Source organism: Eleutherodactylus coqui, chromosome 10 (assembly GCF_035609145.1).
Source record: "Eleutherodactylus coqui strain aEleCoq1 chromosome 10, aEleCoq1.hap1, whole genome shotgun sequence".
NCBI lineage: Eukaryota > Metazoa > Chordata > Amphibia > Anura > Eleutherodactylidae > Eleutherodactylus > Eleutherodactylus coqui.
The window spans coordinates 100,199,833-100,223,837 of record NC_089846.1 but is presented as its reverse complement, the minus strand read 5'-3'; the positions used below and the strand labels follow the sequence as shown (position 1 = coordinate 100,223,837).

Genomic DNA, 24,005 nt, shown 5'->3' with positions numbered 1-24,005 from the left:
TGCTTAGTGGACTTTCTTATTTCATGTAAAAGCACAACTGAATTCCAGACTCTTGCTTGAAGAGCTATGAAAAGCCATCAGCATCCTACATATGGCGAGGTGGCAAGAGGACATGCGAACTGGAAAATTATCCAACATAACTGAAGTGTATTTTTATATTTTTCATAAGTCATTAGTATATATGAATGTATCACTAAATAATAAAATCCCGAAATGCAATTAACGCGGCATTTGGCATACGTATGGACTTTACACCATACGTGTGCATTCTGGGATACATACAGGATCTAACATTAGATGATCATGAAAAACTAGCGGTAGCCAGACTATTGTATATAGCCAGAAAAACAATAGCCCAGCGCTGGTTGGACGAAGAACCACCCACGCTGGGAGAATTCAAAAATAAGGTCAACCAAATTTTACCGTGGGAAAGGAGTATTTACACTAAGCGTAAGACCAGTCAAAAATATCAGGACATATGGCTGAGATGGATACACGCCCAGAGCAGTAATGTTGGATCAAATACATAGGGAGTGGTGAGCCGTGTGGGGAGGCACCAGTAAACCGGGGATTTACTAAGACATAACAACGTATGTAATGGATATATATAAAGTTTATTGGGAAATGTAGAACAAATTACAGACTCGATATACAATAAAATAAAGTGGTAAGGAGTAATAGGGAAAAGTTAAGAAAGGAGGGATTGGAGAGAGAGAGACCGGGCAACGGGCAAAAGAAATATGACCCCCCCTCGAATGCAACAAAAAATCTAACCCTGAATCAATAAAAGAAAACAGCAAGAAGATAAGCAACACGAAGACCAAAGAAGAAAACAAATATACGTTACAAGAACTGTTATTATTGTTTACAACACAACACTGTGTTCATTCAGAGACAGTTTACCCAAAGAACAGAACGTTGAGAGAGAGATCTTAGGGGGGATGGGGGAGGGAGGGGGGTGAGGGGAAGGGGGTGGGTGAGAGGGGGAGGGGGAGGGAGGGAGGGGAAACCAAAGATTTGTTAAAAAAAATGTTTTAAAATATGCAAAAGGTGAAAAAGTTTAATAAAAAATACTTTAATTAAAAAAAAAAATAATAAAATCCCACCCCTAGAAGAAGTTGTTGTTTTGCTGCATTACTTGGCATGTAGGTTCAACTCAGGCAGATATATAAATGATGAGTTGTGGTGATTAGATGGACGGTCTTGTCACCGGAGGCCCTAAAAGTGGTGTCGTCCCCCCGCCTATAAGAGGCCCTTGGAGGCTTCTTGTGTGTAGTGACCTCTTCTTTCGCTTGTGTGGAGCTTGTTGACCACTAGACGCCTCTACGACGCAGAGAAGAGATTTTGCCCCATTACCAGAGTCTGAGAGGGGCGCGTTATTGGGATGTGAGAATTTGGATGGTCGTATTGACGAATTACCTGCCACCTGAGCCGTTCTGACCTAACTGTTAGCACCAGTGGATGCATTAGGGCACACAAGATGACTGGGCAACAGACCACCAGTAGAGAGGATCTGATAGGCACCAGCGCTCCAACTGTTTCATTGTCCACCATCCAGAGACATGTGTCTCCATTGTTACACCCCTGTATTTGTAGGAACCATTTCCAGGGACTTGGCTGAAGGGCATTTGGTCTCATGGCGTGTATTGCCTTTGACACCCACCATCGCCTCCGTATACAGCGCCATGAACGACAAAACTCGACTAAGTAGTTGAACTAAGTTGTCTTAATCGACTAATTTCCCTCCTGTCTACCATCAAGACAGGAGATGCAGTCCTATACTGCTTTTCTTACTTTACTCTATCTCTTGGTCTTTTATTGATTGGGACATTTTTTGACACACTGATTCCATTGTAGATCAGTGAGTGTGGGCTTTCCCTTGGCCTCAATTGGGACCATCCATTTGGGATACTAATATCGTATTCTTTTTGGTCTATCGCTAGCAGCTAGCAGATATTGGCACTGCGGGCATAGAGACATTACTTGGGATATTTTTGTATGCAGGTTCTATTATGCAGTCTTATAGTATCCTGCATCCTGACCAATAGAGTATTTATGCAGCTTAGGGTCCCCCCTGGTCGTTTGGCGTACATTATATCACTAAACGCCTCATCGTTCGACACAAGGGTCCCCTATATTAGGACACCCACAGTATTCTTTGCATCAAGGGTGTTATGAGCACATTTGTAATCCTGCACATCTAGCGGATGAGACACTTTTTTCGTTAGAATAAGGTTCCTGATGAGTCCTAAAACGACAAACGCGTTGAACCAATAATTTGTGGGAATCTAGTATATTCTCACTCACCTGAACCAATACTTAGTGGGAATTCACTACAAAATTTGATTCTCACTGATCTACATCTGACTTGTCGTCATACTGTTATCATAGCTGGGCCCTCTGATTCGTACATCAGGTGCCCTCGGTAAAAAGAATCAATATTTATTGGGAATCGAATACAGAATTTTTGATTTCACATAGAAACAAGGGCTCGCACCCTGTTTGAATTGAACCAAACAATTGGGTGGGTCACTTGGATCCCCGTTTTTTTAGTCGGTTGCAGCAACAATAACCGGTATCTTGTTGTCTCCAACAAGGGACCTCCAAGTCTAACCTACTTTCGGGCAGACCTTCAGCCTAACTCATAACGTGGAAATTCCAGAATTGGGCATCCTACCCATAAATCTGTATCTGAGTACCGATTATTCATCTGTCATTCCCTCGTTAAAAAGGGCGCCACAAGCCTCAATTAACATTGCCACTAAGTATTCCATTGTGGCCTTTAACAATATCTGGTGTTTTCATAATATCGGCTGAGGAGCTACGACCATTGTTTTGGTTCTAGTTCAGTGTGAAACTTGTTGTTCCATTGTTCGTCTTTTGTTGTTTGTTCTTGTGAGGCACAAACGTTTTTAATAAGTCATTTAATAAAAGTTATTTTTTAAGGGGATACACTCAGTGAATAATCGACTAATTCAGATTAAGTTTGAGGACTGGCAGCCATGTTCGTGTCTGGAGATGTAGAGGTGAGCAATTAAATCCTGCCTTTACTGTGGAGGGACACACTGCCCCCTGCTGGTGTGATGGTCCGGGGGGCTCAGCAACATGTTCCTCTCATGGCGGGTTCCAAGAGGCAGCAGGATAATGCTTGGCCGTACACACAAGGTGGTCACTGGAATATCTCCACAATGTTGTCGCACTTCCGTGTCCTACCCGGGCGCCATATTTATCGCCAATAAAACATGTATGGGACTGTTTGGGACGCCAACTTTGCAAGTTTGCACGATCTAGAGGCTCAGTTGCAGCAAATGTGGACCATTATGCCGCAGGATACCATACAGAAACTGTATCCCTTTTGCTTGCCTGTATCACATCTTGTATCCAAACTTGAGCCGGCCCAAAAGGGTACTAGAGCCTTCGTATGTACGGAGGGGCATGTGACCAAAAACTAAGTCTATTACTAAGTGACACAAATCCAAACTTATTTTACATTTAACTTTACCATAGCCAAGCCCTTTAAGTCCCAATAAAACGCTTAACCCCTTAGTGACAGAGGAACATTTTAGAAATCAGACATGTCACTTTAACATGGAATAACTCTGTAAAGGCTTTGCATAGCCTAGTGATTCTGGCACGGTTTTTTCACCACATGTTGTACTTCATTTAGATGGTAAAAATAGACCAATAGAATTTGTATATTAAAAGTGCCAAAATGGGGAACATTTTGAGAACGGTATTTTTAAATTTTCAACTGTAATCTCATATGTGCAGATGTTACTGTACAATGTACATAAGATATATTTCCATCTGTTTTATTTTAGATTTACATTTGAAAAACTGTGGTGTTTTTTTTAACCATTTAGGAGACGTACAAATTTAACATTACTACTACACTAAGCCAAGAGTGCAAAGGCTCATAGTTGTCTGAATGATAGACACCCCCACAAATGACCCCATTTTAAAAACTACATCCCTTGATGTATTCACTGAGGGGGTCAGGAGTATTTTAACCCGGTAGTCTTTTTTTCAGGAGTTAATGCAATTTAGAGGAGAAAAAATGAAATTTCATATTTTTGCAAATATGTCATTTTAAAGACTTTTTTTTCTATAGTGTACATGAAAATGAGGATTGATACCCCCATTTGTCCCGTGTTCAGAAACATACCCATTGTGGCCCTAATATGTCCGTATGAACAATGGGGCCCAAACTGAAAAGAGCAGCTGGTGGCTTTCAGAATAGACCTTTTCCTTGAAGGTGTTTTAGGCCCTATTGCCCACTTGTAGAGCCCTTGAGTGGCCAAAACGAAAGAGAACCCCCACAAATGATCCCATTTTGAAAACGAGACCCCTTAACAAATTCATCTAGGGCTGTACTGCGTTTTTTGACACCACAGTTTTTGAATGAATTTAAGCAAAGCAGAAGCAAAAAATTACCATTTATCTTTTTGCCAATTTTCATTAAAAAAAAAAAATTCTACAGTATACACATGAATGAAAACTTGCACCCTAAAATGGATCCCCCTGTGTGTCCCGTGTTCAGAAACATACCCATTGTGGCCCTAATCTGCTTATAGGACACATGGCTAGGCCTGGAATGGGGGGGGGGGGGGGATTTCAGGGCACAACTGAATAAATTCCAGGCCCAATTCCTCACTTGCAGAACCATTAAACTGCCAAAACAATAGAGAACCTCCACAAATGACCCCATTTTCAAAACTAGACCCCTTAACGAATGCATCTATTGGTGTACTGAGCATTCTGTATTTTTTGCCCGCAGTTTCAAGGACGAGGTGCAGAAAGTATGTAAGCCTTCGCACCTCCTCAGCCTATAAGGATTCCTAGGGTGCGGTGGGCTCAAACACAAGGTGCTCCTGAAACTGCAGCAACCTCAGCATTCCCCCGGATGACTTATAAATCACATATTTAGATCGCTATCTATCTATAAACGAAAGGCCTCACTAACTGACTGACTCGCCACTAATTCTCCAACTTCCTGATGTTGTAGAAACATGAAATTTGGCACGAGCATTGATTATGTCCAAAATAGGAAAAGCTAATGGGTCCCAACTCGATGATTCAATTCTAGCGCAAAAGAAGTAGCGTCCAAATTTTACGTGCGGAATGTAATTTTCTCACTCCCGATGTCATTTTATATAAAGGAAACGTCGCATGCTTACCTCCACGTGGTGTTTCCTGGGTAACGCAAAGAAGCATGCAAAATGGTGAACATATATTTTTCCCGGTATCTCTAAAGTAACCACGACTTCATAAGATTTTCTGTGTGAACACCAGATAAACACCAGTACCAAATTAACTTGGGCGAAGCCGGGTATATCAGCTGGTACTGCATAAAGATGGATCGCTACCTTTTTATACCATGCCCTGGTTTTGCGTTTCACAAGATACGGCTGAAGCGCCTGGTCTGACAGATCTACCCCCCCCCCCTCCACAAATTTTTTGTAATCTGTGACACAGGCAGGTTTTGTTTTCTCCGTTGCAGCCCCCCTCTCCCTTACTGCAACACAGGTGTCTGCGGGCACGCTTGATAGCATGTAGGCATCTTTCCTGTCATGCCACTTTACGGCAAACAGGGCATGACTTGCCAGTGTGTAAGACGCCCCCCTTTCTACGTGCCTGGACAACAGGGGTTGTGGGAATCCCACCCTGTTTTTGCCTACTGTCCTGTATTTGCGTCGTATAGAGCTTTATAAAGTGGGAGACTGGTGTAGTAATTATCAGTATACACATAGTACCCTTTATGTAAAAACTAGCTGGTATACCCACCCTCGCCTGAGTTAATTTGGTACAGGTGCTTACACAGAAAATTTTATGAAGTCAAGGTTACTTTAGAGTAACCGAGTAATAAAATACGTATACACCTAGAGGAGTGTTTGATTCTCCTCAGACTGCATGTACCGATATCCCTCTGTAGAATGTGCCACCCCTCCCACTCTCCTCATTTAGGACCTAAAGAATGCTTGCACAAAATTTCACGCTTGTACGACACAGAGAAGTTACATTACATAGGGGTGCCAATACTTTTGCACTTAGAATTGAATTTTCAAGTTGTGACCTCTTTACTTTTCCTATTTAAGACCTAAAGAATGGTCTTGCCAAATTTCATGTTTATACGACACCAGGAAGTTAGAGAATTAGTAGTCAGTCAGTGAGGGCTTTCACCTTATATGAGCCCATGAGCTCGCAAATGGCGGTCCTTGCCTTCATAAAAAAATTAAAATGTATAGCCAGTAGCGCGCTCGCAAACTTTGTATAGTTTAACGCCATAATGCATACCTAGCGCGCTTAGATGGTATAAATTGGCAAAATGAAAGACAGCCCTTAAAACTCATAAGGGACTCGTCTACGGACAGATTTTTTTCAGAGGTGTATATATTTTTAGAGGAATCATTTAATAGGGTAATTAGGGGCCTTAGTTTACCTAATCTGTCATACGCAGGGTCATTTCTGGGGGGGATATGGGTATTATCGGCTAAATGGAAAAAACGCATTGTATTTTTAAATTGCTGTCGGGGCATTACTGACGCAAATACAGGACTGTATAGATGATTTTTTTTTTTTTTTTTTTAACTAGTCCCATTAATATTAGGACAATTCCCAAGAAGTTTTTTAGCTCTTGGACATTTATAGGTGTCCACGTCCTAGAATATACAGAAGTGGGGTGCTCTGTAATAAACTGTGCAGCGCAAATATTTGTTTGCTGGACAGTTAGTTCTAGGACGCTGTCACTAATAAATAAATAAAAACAATTAAAGGGGGGTAAAATTAGTGACATTCGCATTACCGCCCCGAGTCACAATAAATTGGGGTATTTGGGTGAAAATAAAATCAGCGAAATTCAGCGCAAAAGTGGTGAAACCCATTTAGAAATATACGTATAACTTTGGCATCGTATTTGTACTTACAATTCCAGGTTTGCTTGTTTTTTTAAACACTTACTGGCCTTTCCATTTCCTCCTCATCAGCCCTGGAAAATCGATCGATCGATCTGTGTATTGGACTTCCTGATTGGTTGAATCATACAGAGTCTTCAGTGTGGACTGGCAGATGTGCTCAGAGAGAAGGTCTCCCGGTACACACGGGAGATTCAGCAAGTCAAAGCACGGGTTATGTGGTATTGAGAGGGACTGGAACAGATCATTCGGGAATAAGGTACATGGTAAACAAATTACCCGATCTACCAGTTAGATCATCTGAATTACAAATTAAACCAATAACTTTTACCCGGGCAAAAGGTTTTATTTTAGTAACTTTCTGTAATCCCAATAAAACAACAATTCTGGAGCATCTCCTCATAACTCTATGTTGGGCCATTTCCCTGTTATTCCTTGTAGAAATGCATGAATAAACTGACAACTGGGTGTTATTCATTTTGTCAAATCGGTATATCCCTGGCCTGTAGCTCTGATTGGACAGTGTCAGTATGTAGAGACACCCCCCCCCCCACTGGTAACACCCAGTTGTCAATTTACATTTCGAGGAGGAATAACAGGAACAGCACAACACAGAGCTCAAAAGAAAAGCCGCTCCAGAATTATTTAATTGGGAATACAATTATGCACGACAGACAATGGCAGGAGAGGCGACAGGTCCTCATTAGAGAGTGCTACGAATTATATAGACTTCTAAATCGAGGCGCTTGTTCACAACAGCAGATCTCATTTCCTCTACTGTAGACCTAATTGGGGTTGGTATTAGGCACGCGGATGATATTTCCGTCTGAACAGTGGATGGAAATAGAACCCATTCATTTGAATGGATGGATTCACATCAGCTTATTTTTTAATAGTGCAATTAGTCGGATTGGGGAAAACAAATTGCACATTTTTGGATGAGAACAGAACATGCTGATGGGGTATCTGCTGTCCAATGCAAGTCTCGGGCACAACCTTTAAATTGTCCCATGTGCATTTACTTTAGGACTGCAATATTCCCTTAGCATTTCACAGAATGAAGCTGACGGAACATCCACACTGGAACCTCCGGTCAGAAGTTCCATCACAAAATGCAGAAGAAAACTAGTCTTGCGTGCAGCGCCATTTCTACCAGTAAAATACCGGCCAGCTGAGCAGAAACCGAACGGACTCCATTATAGTCAATTGGGGCCGCTCGATGCTGTTCGGTTCCGTCATAGGATGGACCCGTTTGGGTAAGGAATGCCCCTTTCCTGCTCCGCAGGAAAACTGAATCTTCGATGCAGATGTGTAACGTTTGGCTGATCATCCCTGCTGGCCAGTAGTGGCGGTTTACATGAGTTTTGCAAAAAAACACAACTGCAACTTTTGATGCATTTTAAAGCCAAATTCATAAGTAAATCTGGTATGAAGAAGTAGAAGAATTTCCTTTTTAGATTTCTCATTCCTTATGAATCCACTACTGGATTGGATTTAGAAAACTTTGCAAAACCGCCACAACTGCTGTCATTTATAAGACTAGAACCTGTGTAAAACCTCCTCCTACACGGTTATCAAGGCAGCAGATTATCGCTACATTGCTTGCCGATAGAATTACCACCCTTAACTCATTTTTCAGGGGTTTGAAGTGTGACTCCGCGATGCACTTTGTAGTGAGATGATACACTGGAACATGAGACTTAGGCAAGTGTCAGGCTTCTTTGGCTAGAAAGTTTCCTCTACCAACGACTGCTCAGTGGGGAAGGGATGTGACAACTATTGATCAAATTCTAAGCGGAGACAAGTCTGTCCAGCGGCAGCATGGAACACATTAATAATTCATGCTGCTGTTAGCGGCCATAACAAAGGGTTGAATAGAACATCAGAATTTCCATGTTGTCTAAGTTGAAAGTTTGCAGCCAATTGAAGTCAATAAGCAATTTAGATTTCTTAAAGACAAGCCTCATCAGGGGTCGTATATTGGCTCATATGTGTTGAATAAACAGATGGTGATGCAATAAAAACCACGGCACACCCACCCGACCCAACTCAACTATACGAATTAAATTACAAGCCCCTGTTATCAACTCTGAAAAGAGACCTGGAGGGATGGGCAGGAGGGTCACTGTCATGGTTCGGTAGGATGAATGCAGTCAAGATGGATGTCCTCCCACGGCTCCTATACATATTCCAAACCGCACCATGCAACCCCCCGAAAACCTTCTTTGACAGATTGAGAAGTCATATACTTCGCTTTATATGGAGGGGAGGATCTAAAAGGCTTAGCTACAAAAGCCTAACCAAACCAAAGTCCAAAGGGGGGGTAGGCCTCCCTGACATATATCTCTACCATAAAGCCACAATCGGTACCCTAATATTAGATTTATACCACCACAGGTCAGATAAATTATGGGTGCAAATAGAAGAAGAGAACAACACCCTCTTACCAAAGGGGGCATTCTGGATCCCGAAAGGGGTTAAAGGGGAAAAAGTGGAAACCTCGGCCCTGATGGTCACTCTCCTGGGGGCATGGAGGGGAGGGTGCCGAACATCCATCCCGGGTGCCCTCACCCCATTAGTAGGAAACCCGCAGATCCCGGCAACCCTGGACACTCGTAGTCTGGGATTCCTGCCCTCTGGAGCGGAGGCAAGGGTGGGAGAGGTACTAGACGCCCAGGGCCTCCGCGACAGGGCGAGCTTACAGGGGAATGGGGGGACTCCCCCGGGCTCATGGATGCAATATCTGCAGGTTCGAAGCTACCTGGGAAAGATAAGACCTGAGCGAGGGTGGAACCTGGATCTCACACCCTTCGAGAGATTGTGTGTCATGGAAGAGGCACCTAGACATACTGTGTCATTATTATATAGTCAAATATTAGAAGAGCGATTAGGTGACCACACCCCCAGGTGGATTACCGCTTGGGAGGAGGCGCTGGGTCGATCCATCCCCGGAGAGCTCTGGAACAAGGCATTCCAATACACCCACAAGATGTCGGTGTCTAGTAGGTTACAAGAATTGAATTTCAAAATCTTATCAAGGTGGTACATGACACCGGAAAGACTCCACTCTCTCTTTCCAGCGACGTCAGATACTTGCTGGCGATGCCATGGGGAAGTGGGTTCGATGCTGCACATATGGTGGGAGTGCCCCATGATTACACCCATATGGAAAGACATAGAGAAGCTATACGAGAAGGTGAGCAGGGAACCATTGTCCCTGACGCCGGAGGCGGCGCTATTGTCCATCCCTCCACCCGGCACCCACTCACTTAAAAAAGGCCTGTTGAAATTTTTCATTATGGCCACAAGACAAGTAATTCCCAGATTCTGGAAACAGGACATCGAAATTCCCAGATGTGCGTGGGTGGGGGCGATGGACGAAATCAAGCGACTAGAGAAATTGAGGACACAGGACGACATAACCAGACACGAGAGCTTTTATCGCACCTGGGCGGCTTGGATAAGTGCACGCAACTCACATTCATTCACTAGGTGGCTGCAGAGTGGCAACTATGAGTGACCGGCCCACACCATAAGTGGTAAGCTAACCAGGGGGTCCAACCTGGAGCCCCCCCCCCCCCCCGACACCCCCCGCGACACCCCCCGCCCCCTCCCCTTCCCCCTCGACCCCAACCCCCACTTCCTACCCTCCCCTCTGCCCCTGTCTGTCAAGTAATAGAATGTAACAATCATATCTTAGTGGTTTCATAAGTTCTCTTTTAACGGTTACAACAACAAGATGAGAAGTGGAATTCACGACTCTATCAGTTCTTGACATTGTAAAGTTATATATATACTGTAAAATCAATAAAATATATTGAAAGAAAAAACCACGGCACACACAGGTAATTATAAATTACACACCGATTTATTTGACAGGCAACGATTCCAGAACAACAACATTGTGGAAATGAATTGTATCGTCCCTTAAAAAATATCCCTGCAACAGCATAAAAATAACCATTGTATAAAACATAAAAAGGCTTAGTGTCGTTCCAGTCCTGCTTAGGAACATAGTGCATAAGAAAAAGGACTCTCAAACAGCACATATATATATAAAGTGCGGCTGTAACCTACATATAACAGCGGCAACAATTTTGAGGTTGGATCCAACATTCATGCAAATGGAATCTTACTGATTCAGACACGTAATATCATCATTAGGAATATTAGTTCTCAGGACGGCCATCACCACAATGTAGGAGCAACAGGTGCACGGCCGAGGAATTGTTCTCTTATTGCTCGTGAGAAACTCTGAAAAAACACATTACGGTAAAATGTAGGAGCTGCAGAAATATTTTCTTCGGATGGTTAACATAAAAGTGGTAAAACAAAGTTATGTTAGCATACATCCAGAGCAAGATACTCATATAGGGCCTCATTTATCAACAATGTATAGAACACGGAGAGGTCATGAGTAGAGATGAGCGAGCATACTCGCTAAGGGCAATTACTCGAGCGAGCATTGCCCTTAGCGAGTACCTGCCGCTCGGAAGAAAAGATTCGGGGGCGGCATGGGAGAGCGGGGGGAAACGGAGGGGAGATCTCCCTCTCCCTCTCCCAGCCCCCCCGCTCCCTTCTGCTCACTCCCACAACTCACCGCTCCCCCGCGCCGGCGGACGAATCTTTTCTTCCGAGCGGGCAGGTACTCGCTAAGGGCAATGCTCGCTCGAGTAATTGCCCTTAGCGAGTACCTGCCCACTCATCTGTAGTCATGAGTGTTATCTATAGTATCGCTCATACTTCTCCCGCCAATCGGAAGGTGTCGGCCCTCCCGTCAAACTACACTATCTCACTGTAACAATGTTCTCTTGATGTGAGCAGATTTCTTTCGTGAAAATTCAGGCTGCGCGTGCCGTTTCAACTCGGGCTTGTAGCTACGTGCCAGTTTCTCATCAGTTGTGATAAGGAGTTTCAAAAAAAATAAAAATAAAAAAATCTTTCATTTCGAGCCAGACGGGATGTAGACTAGAGATGAGCGAGTATACTCGCTAAAGGCAATTGCTCGAGCGAGCATTGCCTTTAGCGAGTATCTCCCCGCTCGAGACTCGGGTGCCGGCGCGGGGGAGCGGTGAGTAGCGGCAGTCAGCTGGAGGGAGAGGGTCGCATGGGAAAAGAGAGATCTCCCCTCTGTTTCGCCCCGCTCTCCCCCGGCACCTGAACCTTCCGTCTCGAGCGTGGAGATACTCGCTAAAGGCAATGCTCGCTCGAGCAATTGCCTTTAGCGAGTATACTCGCTCATCTCTAATGTAGACACTTCCATTCGGTGCCAAGCTTGAAACTCCGAAAGGTTGTGTTGAACTCATCTGTTAGTACACCTGAAAATGCGAAAAGTCACTGTCAGAATTGTATACACAGATTTCGATGAAAGGTTTCTCTCCGCAGCCAAATCTTCAGTCTATGGTTGGTCTTCCTTCAGCAGCAGTAGGCGGTCTTGAGGAATATGAGATTCGTCCATGGCAGCCACAGGCTTGCCTGCTCCAGGCTCATGTTCGACGCCTTTATGCCCTCCCTTACCCATCTCGCCATACTCTAGTATGGCAGTGACTGATTGCTACATGCTTGTCGAACGGCCTTGGTGATCTTTTTGTGCATTCCTACCACGAGCAACCTGAATGTTCACTAAAGAAATCTCACGTCCAGAAAACCACATTTGGTGAGACTCCTGATTGGTGCAAGAAGTATGAATGATACTATAGCTTACACTCATGACCTCTATTTTTGTATTACATACCACATTTTCTCTGACTTTGTAATACTGCAAATGTAGCATGGGTGTTGCCAATAAGTGTTACAAGGGTAGGTTTTCCTGTATAAAGATCAGTGTTCTTCCCTACATTCAGGATGCTGAATTCAAAATGGTTTGTCAGGAAAGATAATGAATAGAGATGAGCAGGCATACTTGTTAAGGCGATTTACTCGAGAGAGCATTGCCTTTTTCGAGTACCTGCTGGCTCGTCCCTGAAGATTTGGGGGGGGGGGGGGGGGCGGAGGGGAGCGGGGTGGAGAGAGAGAGATCTTCAGGGACAAACCAGCAGGTACTCGAAAAAGGCGATGCTCTCTCGAGTCAATCGCCTTAACGAGTATGCTCGCTCATCTCTAATAATGAAGTTATAGACATCATAAGAAAGTAGGATCTACAATACTGTAACATTTCGTTATAGTATATTGACCATTAAAACCATATGGGGCCTCCGTTATCACAACTGTCTGCCAGGACTTCCCGGAGAGATGCAGTGACTTATCAGAGGAGCACGGTGAAAGACTTCACCAGGACATACATGCCATTGAAAAAGTTAATTCTTCCATGACCCTTGTATATACACTTGGGAAGCCCTTCAAGTAAGGCTTTATTGGCCATGTCTACCATTATTAACAGAACTATAGCAGCTCTGATGGTTCTATTTCAACAATACCTTACTACTGCGTCTGTCAGGGTTCCAGTTTGCTTGATGGTAAGAATAAAGCGGTAGAGTCCGCTATTCTTCATTTCAAAAAGCACCAAAAACCCAAAGAGAAGTAGACCAATAGCAATGTGCGCGCATTATGGGAGTGGCGTGGAAGTCAGTGCCCCAGTCAAGTAGTTTGCGCAGGCTTACATTGGTGCGGCCGTCTCAGCCTTTCCAACAGCAGACTACCTTTTATAATAAATTACAAATTGGCCCCCGTATACAGAAATTTTTGAAAATTTGTCTAATTCGTAATCAAATGGGGAATGTAACCAGCGGGGGCCGAGTAAACCTAATCACATACAGTAGCTAGTATCGGACTAGAGGCGATTTAGTCAAGAATCCTTAAGCACATGGGCACTGAAAATCAGAGGCAAATGTATTTGTAATAGTACTTGGACACTTTAGAACCTACTTGGCCTGTTTAAAGCCACTTTCACACGGCCGAGGACATCACACGAGATTGGTGCGTTGCGAGAAGTAGAAATATGAACGCCATTCTTTTAAATGGTGTCATATACATGAGCGTTTTTCTTTCCTGCATTGTGGCGCGGAATTTTTTTTTTTTTTAAATCAACGCATGTCCTATCTATTGTTTTCAATGGGACCAGAAAAAAAAAAAAAAAAAAAAAAAAAAAAAGAGTACAATGTGAGGTTTCCCAATGAAACCAATGGGAAACACTTGCTGATCCTCCAGTGCGGCTTAACCCTTTCCAATCCACTGTCTGACGTCTAAAGACATTCTGATTGAAGACTGTACAGCTCCGATGTTGAAAGACATCTGGCAGGATACTCTTACTGTACATTACTGGCCGCTCAGTTGTCAGGGGCCTCTCCGGCATGTCATATACTGCAGTACTGGCTCTAGCCAGCAGATGGCGCCATTGTATAATGGCAGAAAGAGAAAGCCCCCTAGGAAACCCTGAATCCAAAATAGGATTGCAAAGGGTTAAAGAATATGATTTGCAACTCTATGCTGTGAAGGGAAAAATTCTAGCTCCATTGCGACCACAATTTTCATAAAAAATTTTTTGTTGCTGTGCATTGGCAACCCTAAAGTGAGTAACTTCAGTAGTCATGACTAAGTGGTGCTTAACCTCTCACTATTAGCGAGCAGCAAGAAAATAGTGGTTTTTGGACGATAGGATGCACCAAATTTTAGGCAATACAAAATTCCCCCCCCCATTTTATACTAATTAAAACATCCCCAATGCTCTAAGGAAATAGAGCAGGTAATGTTCTAAGTTCATAAATAGTATGCAATAGTAGCAATTGCAAAAGTAAAACTAGGACTTGTCAGCCAAATGCTACACCTAGTTTTCCTGACCTATTCTTTTTTGGGTTTGTCATATACCAACATAGATCTCAATAGAAAAAGAGGGAAAGCAGAGGATGTAACTACATAACAGTTAAGAATGAGAGGTGTACAGAAGAAGATAGATGGCAGTCCAGTGAGGACTTTTTCTTAATATGACAGTCATAAACAGCTAAGTAGGGCCCTGTCCGCATGCCCACGTTTGCTGTCAAGAAAAAAACCTTTCCATTATTTATCCATTCTTCCTTTGAATATTTAGGAAATCAAAGAGTGGCCTGGACCAACGTTTACTTCCCAAACAGAGAATTCAGTGGAGGAGATACTGCTGCTGAGAGCTATATAAACAAAAAAAGCCAGAGCGAGCAAGTGTGTTGCCTCTCAAGTGTGTAACTTAAAACGACCCTCCGGACTTGGACAAATAAAGATGACTGAACTCCTTCGGTGACTACCTGATGCACACTATGCTTTAATATGCATAGGTAGTCTAAAGCACTACCTGCTACTCTGACTGGTTCATGTGAGCACTGGTCAATCAAAGCAGATGTAGTGAATTAGACTAATGTGACATACTGGTGTGAGAATCTGGTGTGGCCACCTTGGTCAATCCAAGCCTGGAGGGTCGCTTTAAGGTCAAGTGACTAGATTCAGAGATCATTGAACAGTGTGTTCTCCTACTGGTGCTTGATTTTAACACATCATGGGTCAGATTGAAGGATTACCGGAAGGAGTTGGTGAGGACCAAGCAGTCATGGTGCACACTGGCACCAATGAAAAAGTTAGAGGAAGGTCAAAGGTCCTTAAAAATGTTTTGAGGGACCTAGGATTGTAAGCTTAAGACAAAGACCTTCATATTTGAATTTTCTGAAATTCCACACCAGAAAGGCAGAAGGAAATTAGGGAGGTGAGTAAGGGACTCAAAAACTGATGTAGGAAGGAGGGGGTCTGTGTTCATGGAGAACTGGGACAACTTTGCTGCTGGGTACATGTTCTACCATAAAGATGGGCTGCATCTCAATGGAGAAAGTGCAGCTGTACTGGGGGAGAAGATGGCTAGAAGGTTAGCGGAGTGTTGAAAACATCTTAAATACTCACTGTGGGCAGGACATGCCTTACAGGAATAAGAGGATTAAGAATAGGAGAAAATCAATATGGCTAAATAAAAATGTAAAACAGGCAATAAATAATAAAAAGAAGGCACTTAAACTACTAAAATAATAAGACAGTGAAGAAGCACTAAAAATTTATAAAAAGTAAAAAATAAAAAGCAAAAAAGGTGAAAACAGAGAGACTCATTGCCAAAGAGAATAACCCTAAACTGTACTTCAATTATATAAATACCAGAGTAAAAAGATTTAAACTCAAAGTGTTGGCCCTTTAAAGCATAAGGAAGGAAAAATTGGAGAAAGTGATGAGGAAGAAACTCTATTAAATAGTTTTTTTCTCTAGTGTATTCACTCAACAAAATGGAATGTCCGGTGAAATGCAGAGGGAGCAAGTAAACTCTCCATTAAACGTCACCAGTCTAACAAAAGAAGTGTGGGGCAGCATTAAAAAGATTAAGATAAACCAAATTGCTAGGTTCTGATGGCATAACCCCTGGGGTACCAAGGGAATTGAGTAATGTGATAGATAGACCATTGTTTCTTATATTTAAGCACTCTATAGTAACAGACTTTGTACCACTGTGGCACACAGCAAACATGGTGGCAAAATTAAAAAAAAAAAAAAAAAAAAAAAAAGTAAAAAAAGTGAACCTGTAAACTTTTATTGTAGGGGTTAGGCCTGCTTTGGACTAGCATTTTGCCTCCATTGAGCCTTTCCGTCTCTCTGGTCCATATTCGGAGAAAAGATATTGAATTAAAACTGAAATAAACGCTTCATGTTCTTTTGCTCTTGGTTTGCTTCAGATCCATTTAGCTTGAGTTTTTTTTACTGAAACAAATAGCGCACCTAATAGCACTATGCTTATCTCAGCAAAAAACAAATAAAGTGAAACAGACTGAATCAAACAAAGCATTCTTCCTTTTTTTTTTTTTTTTTTTTTTTTTTTTTTAAAGTCCATTAAAATCAATTGGGAAAATGAAATGTTTATTTCAGTTTAATTCAATTTCTCGCTCCAAAACAGACCAAAATGCTTGTGTGAGAAGGGTCCTTAGGGCTGGTTTACACGGGCCGATGATCGCTCAAACACCAGTTTGAGCGACAGCTTTGAGCGATCATTTTGCATAAAAATTAATTGGTATTTAAGTAGCTACTCAGCTACTTAAATACCAATTAGATATGCAAAGGACGTATTCCCTGAACACAGCTAATAGCCAGAGGCTATTATCTGCGCTCAGATCCTTTGTTCTCCATGGGGAAACAATGCTATCAGCACTCCCCGTGGAGAACTACTGATAAAAGTGAGCCACGATTTTTATGTTGGACTGAATTTTACGATCAGCCAGCAGTGCCTGAAAAGCAGATGATGGGCGCCCACATTTACACGCACCGATTATCGCTAAGACGATCGCCGATTAGCGATTTTTTGAGCGATCATCGCTCCGTGTAAATGGGCCTTTACTCCATACCAGCATGGATTTATGAGAGGTCACTTCTATCAACTCAACCGGATAAGCTTATAAATTGAGGTAAGTTCTAGACTAGACCAGAGAGTCACTGGATCTTGTATATCTGTACTTTTCCAAAAGGGTTTGATCTGCATAAGTTGGGGGCAGAAAAGCGGCAAATGAAGTTTAACACTGATAAATGTAAGATTATGCACATGGACAGAGGAAATACATGTCACCATTACACACTAAATGGGAAACCACTGGGGAACACTGACATGGAAAAGGACTTTGGGGTTTTAGTTAACTGTAAGCTTAACTGGAGCAACCAGTGTCAGGCAGCTGCTGTCAAGGCACTGATGATACAGATCCAGGAGAGGGAGAACTATCTCTAAGAGCAGGCAGAGCACTTTATGAGCACCCTGTCTGATCATTAAAGGGGTAGGTCCAAGAAAACAACCACTATTTATGTGCCCTGTTAAGGCAAATTGACATCATAAAGGCAAATGTTCCCCCTTCAGACCCCGTGCCAGGAGCCAGAAAGAAAATATAAGAGTGGCCACAGTTTTATCAGACTTGAGCCTTCCTTGAAATAAAACTGTAAATTAATCTGAGTGGTCATCATATAATACTACATTTCTCCTGCCATTGCTGAAAATGCTTGGCAAGTCATATCTTTCCCTAGCAAAATCAGCTGTTTACCAGTGGTGCCTCTGTTGAGACTTGAAGCCATCACTTGCTCACCTTGTAGGGTGCATTGGGTGAAAGAGACTGTCTCCAAATGGGACAATCCTTTTTAAGAAGCGGCTAGTAGGGTCTGGAACTGCCAGACCCCCCTGACTGCAGACTGTAAGATGTAAAGAATTCTTATCCAGACCTTTCTGGCTAATAAAGTACAAAAAAATAAATTTGGTATTTTCCCTGATCACTTAACTATTACAAAGACTGTATTACAGAAGTTAACTCATAAGTCAGATACAAAATACTGGGGACACTGCTCAATAAATGAATTTACAGTACCAATAACACACAACACGTAGGAATCAGTCATATCCATAGAAATCATACATTAACATACTATTCTGTGGCTTAAGAGTACGGGACACCAACTGCAGCAGTAAAGCGTATAGCATACATACGTTACAATATAATGGATGTCTGTTACTGTGGTGTCATGCAGGATTATGTACAAGTCACACAGTTTATTCTCAGGCAACAGTGGTGCATTCAGGATGATGTACCATACAGTAACCTTGCTTCAATCCAGTACTGTAACCTGCTAGAGTATCAAGTATTCTGGAGTATCAGACAATCAGAGAAAAGGTAGATGAAACCGACTTGTGGACATTCTCCAAGGGTTTTGTGCAGTTCTGCACTGGAAACAAGTAGTCTATCAGAATCTTGGAATTATTAAGATACTGGAACGAGTATGTACAAATTCTTACAACAGGTATTCCGGCCCCTGAAATATCAGAGGTAATGCTTTGGTAGAGGAATGACAATGGCTTTAGGCTAAGAGAAGGAACCAAGCAAATGACATAGCAAGTTGGGTTTCATCTGCCCAACATTGTTCCCCCGTGCAAAAAAATATCAAATTTACAAACACATGAAATATTCAAACGATCACTGGAAAATGTACCTAAACCAACAGTTTCCAGTGTAATGACGCAGAATAAAAATGTACCTTCACTGCCGACACATTTTACAAGTAAATGCCCATCCAGCATCAACGTATAAGGAGAGATGGCAACCAAAAGTAGCAAGACAATCAATAAATTAAAGTTTTAAAAAAGTTAAAGCACAAACACGGTGGAGCTGAAAAATCCTCTTGCATAGAGATAACACGTAGTTTAATAAATATGGTCCTGTTCCTCTTCCCCCACCCACTGAATACATACAGCCTCCTAAAATGTAGAGCAGAGCACAGTCTGAACCAATCCTGAAGATGGGGTCCTGCAGCTATGCCATGTCTGGATGGTCCTGCTGGGGATATTATGGGCAGTATTCCCAGTGGTCCGGCCTCTGCAATACAGTAATTAACGCAACTTAAAAAGGGGTTATCATGAATTTACAAACGGATAGGCCATTAATATCCAACGAGAATTACTAGTATGAGGACCGACAAGCAATCTTCCAATCATTAGTCCCCATAGAGCGGTCATTGGTCGGCTGTGGATCTCACTAGTCACGTAAGGAGAAGTAAAGCCGACCAATGAGCATGCAATGATGAGCATAATACGGCATGTGATGGAGCATACCACTTTTTCTTTATAATGGGTTGGCAAAGAATTTATGTGCCTCAATATAGGAGAGGCATGCAGAAGGGAAAGTATGTAGCATCGTATTATGGATTTGTAATAAAGCCATGTGCAAGAGGCCTTTACACCCCAATAGGAGAAAAAGTCATCTGGACCCACCAAACTCAGCTGAACCAGATGACTATCTTGCGTGTGGTCATCTACCCAATCTCCCCTGACTGTTGATGTTGGGTGAAAAGTATTGAGTACACTGAATTTCAATGCTTTTATTCCCCTAGAGATAAGCAGCCACCAGTGCTGTCAGATGGTCACTTACCTTCCTCTTACAATGGAAAGCACGCAAACGCTTGGCCAGCCCAAACAAACATTCATATGTATGGGGAAGTGTTAGGCCAAGAACTATTGAAGATGTATGACCATTAGAGATGAGCGAGCACCCAAATGCTCGGGGAGGGGCCAAAACAGGCATGTCACAGCGGGGAGGAGCCAAAACCTGGGGCGGGGTCGAACACGGCCTGATGCTTGTTCGAGTAACGAGCACCATAGAGTACGCTAATAGTCGAACGAGCATCAAGGTCAGCAGAGTATGTTCGCTCAACTCTAATGACCATCTTTAGACAGAACAGCATGAGTGAAGGAAAGGCTTAAGAAAAAAAAAATCATCAAACTTCTAACAGGAAGAGAAAAACACATGCAGGTCAGACTTACCAAATCCTGGCAATTCGCAGCCAATCACCTGCAGGTAATTATGTGTCAATTTCTAGGGTTACGTGTGAGGATTCATGAGTAACTGGAAAGAAAAAATACTGGTCGATTAGTCTTAAAAGGGTATTCTAGAAATGGGAAGAAACTTTCAAAATTTCCTTAATGTTTCCATCCATTACAATTACTCCAAACGTCTGTGTAAACCATGAAACTGAACTCCGGTACCTTTTCCTTTACCGACTTGCACCACTTGCAGCGAGTGGGAGAGAGATCTCCCCTCCGTTCCTCCCCACTCTCCCCTGCCGGCACCTGAATCTTTAGAGACGAGCGGGCAGGTACTCGCATAAGGCACTACTCGCTCGAGTAGTTTGCCTTATCGAGTATGCTTGCTCATTTCTATTACTAACATTACGGTAGGAAGCAAGGGCAAAGGAAATGCCATGGTGGTGAGGTTGTGCGGGTTAGATCACCAGTTTATAATTGCTCTACTACGGTTCTTGGAAATAACAGGAGGCTTCACTGGTGTCAAGCAGTAGTGTGCAATTCTGCACCAGCGATAAGTAATTGATGATGTTCTAACTTTTATCTAGGGTTTTCGAAACTGGACAACAACTCTGATTGCTTTGTGGTCTAAGAATGCAGACCATCACTTCATATCCATCTTCCATATGTAATACTGTACTTTCTACACTATGCCAGTCCAATAGTCTTTTTAGATTGCCAATTTGTAATAACCAATATTTAATTAAAGGAGCTGTCCATGCAGCCTGTGGCAATCCATCCTAGGACAGGCGAATGCATGTGCAGACTGGAGGTATAAGGGGGCGGGACAGCAGGCGGAGCCTAATGCTACATTATACTAAATACATACAGACTCTACAAACAGAATAGAAGAGGACAATATCTAATGGCTCGAGAATTATGCAAAATCTATAGAAGAAAACATGCATGATAAATAAACCGTACAAAGTAAGCCAGACAACTATTTCCGGAGAATTACAATTTTTTAGAGCAACCAAAAACGAGCGAATTACCTGCATTCTCCTCATCCGTCCCTTCATCATCCCACTGATTGACTCTGCCTAGAAGGGGGTTTTGAGATTCAGATACCATTCTCATTGGAAATGAAAGTCCATCCCCAATGCTTAGAAAAGAGAAGAGGTTAAGTAGTTAGGAATTAGCAGGGAAGTGCTGTGTGAGATATGACTGATTAGAGTTAATTACATTGTAGATGGGAATTGGCCCGACCCTATAATAATGTACCTTGTGAAAACAGGGATCAACCAGAGCTTTTTCCTCTTCCCAAAGACTTGCTCCAGGTTTCTTCGGATGCCCAAGTGGAAGCCATTCTTATCAGAACCACTGTGGAACACCGGGGCTGAAAAGGCCTCTACAAAAGTGCAAAAACAAAGGAGTCAATGTTAAGTATTGAAACAAGACAACTTACAGGAACATTGCTGTACATAGAGTGGTCTTAGTCTCCCCACTATGGGGCTGGGGTATAAAAGGAGAATATCGTCACAGGGCAAAGGTCTTGTAATTGAGAGCGACAGAAGATAAAGTTACCAAACGCTGCTGTATTTAAAATCTGAAAGTTGTTCTTTTCAGCACTTAACAGTTCTTTACAAAGATATATTTACTTAAAGGGATTTTCCGGGTAAAATACTATTAACCCCTTAATGACACGGCCCTCCCCCCCCCTCCCCCCATTTTCGTTTTTTCCTTCCCCCTTTAAAAAAATCATAACTCCTTTATTTATCCATCGACGTCGCTGCATGAGGGCTTGTTTTCTGCGGGACAAGTTGTAATTTTTAATGGTGCTATTTAAAGTACTATATAATGTACTGAAAACTTTTTAAAAAACTAAGTGGAGTAAAATGAAAAAAAAACAAAAAACGACATTCTGCCATCTTTCAGTGCATCTTGTTTCTACGGCGCACAAACTGCAACAAAAGGGACATGATAACGTTATTCTATGGGTCGGTACGATTACTACGATACCAAACTTGTATAGATTTTTTTTTACTATGCTACTCTTTTTTTTTTCAAAGACATTTAATTTTTTTCAATTATTTTCTGCGTCATTTTGTGTGCGCAATAGCTTTTTTATTTTTCTGTCAACATAGCTGAGAGAGGGCTCATTTTTTGCGGGATGTCCTGTAGTTTCCGATAGTACCAATTCGGGATACATACGACTTTCTGATCGCTTTTCAGTGCGTTTTTTTCTGGGAGACAGGGTGACTGAAAAAGTGCATGTCTGGCGTTCTTAATTTTTTTTTTTTCGGCCAACGTTTACCGTGCGGGAAAAATAATGCATCACTTAGATAGATCGGACTGTTACGGACGCAGCGATAGCAAATATGTATTTTTATTTTAGGATTTAGATTTTTTAATAATAGATATGGCAAAAGGAGGGTGATTTAAATTTTTATAACTTTTTATTTTTTTTAATTTTTTTTACAAATAATAAAACTTTATTGATTATTTTTTTTACTTTAAAAACCACTTGGGGGACTACAACCAGCGATGCTTTGACGTAATGCTATAGCTGCTAGTCTATCAAGCCTTTCAAAAGGCCCCCAGCTGCCATGACACCTGCACGGCTCCCCCGATCTCACCGCGGGGGAGCCGTGTGGGACGTTCGGGGGATTTAAATGCCACTGTCAGTACTGACAGCAGCATTTAAAGGGCTAATAGCCGCGATCGGCCGAACAGCCGATCGCGGCTATTGCTCGCGGGTGTCAACTGTAATAGACACCTGACGCCCGCGCTGTATGCAGAGAGATCGCCCTGCGACCTCTCTGCATACATACCCTGACGCTCGAGGACGTAAATGTACGTCCTGGAGTGGGAAGGGGTTAATAACTTATCCTCGGGATAGGCCATCAATAGTTGATCAGCTGGGGTCCGCCACTCTGAACCCTGACGGATCAACTGATTGTACGTCTGCTGACAGCACTGCATGCTCCGCCCCTGTGTAGTGGCTGCCGCTTGTAACTGCAGGCACGGCTCCCATTGATTTCAAGGAGAGCTTAGATATGGAAACAGATCCTTTAAATAGTATTTATAGAAACGCTAAACATTAAGGGTTCTGCTGATTACCGACATTTTTAAGTGGTCACTTCACTTAAAACAACTTGTGCTTATATGACAGCCAATATAATAAAGCTAACTGCACTCTTGCTAGTTAAAGGAGTTCCCCGGGTTACTAGATAACATTGCCCCTATACCACTAAGCTGTGCTTACCCGTCCTCTGCGCGGGGATCCAGCACTGACGCCACACCGTCCTCCCGAAGTTTGTTATGGAGATGTTGTCATGGGAAGTCATCCAACTGCTGCAGGGTCACTGCCCATCCTCCTGGCATCAGCACTTACATCCTCCAAAACAAAAAAGCTGCAGTCTCCTTTTGGCTGGAGCAGTCAAGTGACTTCCTGTGACATCCTCCACAACAAACACGGGGAGGAAGACTGAGCTACTGTACTGGCAATGTTGTCCAGTATTCAGACTACCCCTTTACCCAAAATCATGTTTTTACGTTGAAAAATCAATCTAAAATGCTGGCCACTAGGGGTCTCCCTTTTTCTAACTTGCTGTCCACTGCCAAGTGATATTATTTCTGTTACTAGAGACCATAGGCAGAACAGGAAGTGGAGAAAAGTGATAAGTTAGAGGGAGGGGGAAGAGGAGGAGGAGATACAGTAAAAGCAGAGACTCCTTGCAGAGATGCCTGCACAGACTGATAGTCTATCATGTCAGCTACTGGGATCACATCTCCACTGCTCAGTACTTCTCTAATATCCTCCTTATGTCTGTATG

At 42.7% G+C, this 24,005-nt stretch overlaps 1 protein-coding gene across 1 annotated transcript in view; it reads right to left on the bottom strand.

The window, feature by feature from the left end:
• Positions 1 to 10,757: 10,757 nt before the first annotated feature.
• Positions 10,758 to 24,005, bottom strand: part of ZDHHC15 (zinc finger DHHC-type palmitoyltransferase 15) — a 38,092-nt gene continuing 24,844 nt past the window's right edge. Inside the window, exons 9-12 of the mRNA XM_066581638.1 lie at positions 21,451 to 21,577; positions 21,222 to 21,331; positions 20,191 to 20,272; positions 10,758 to 19,246 (exon numbers count right to left, since the gene is read on the bottom strand). Of these exons, the coding sequence (XP_066437735.1) occupies positions 20,229 to 20,272; positions 21,222 to 21,331; positions 21,451 to 21,577 (281 nt within the window). The 3' untranslated portion in view covers positions 10,758 to 19,246; positions 20,191 to 20,228. The remainder of the gene's footprint in view (positions 19,247 to 20,190; positions 20,273 to 21,221; positions 21,332 to 21,450; positions 21,578 to 24,005) is intronic.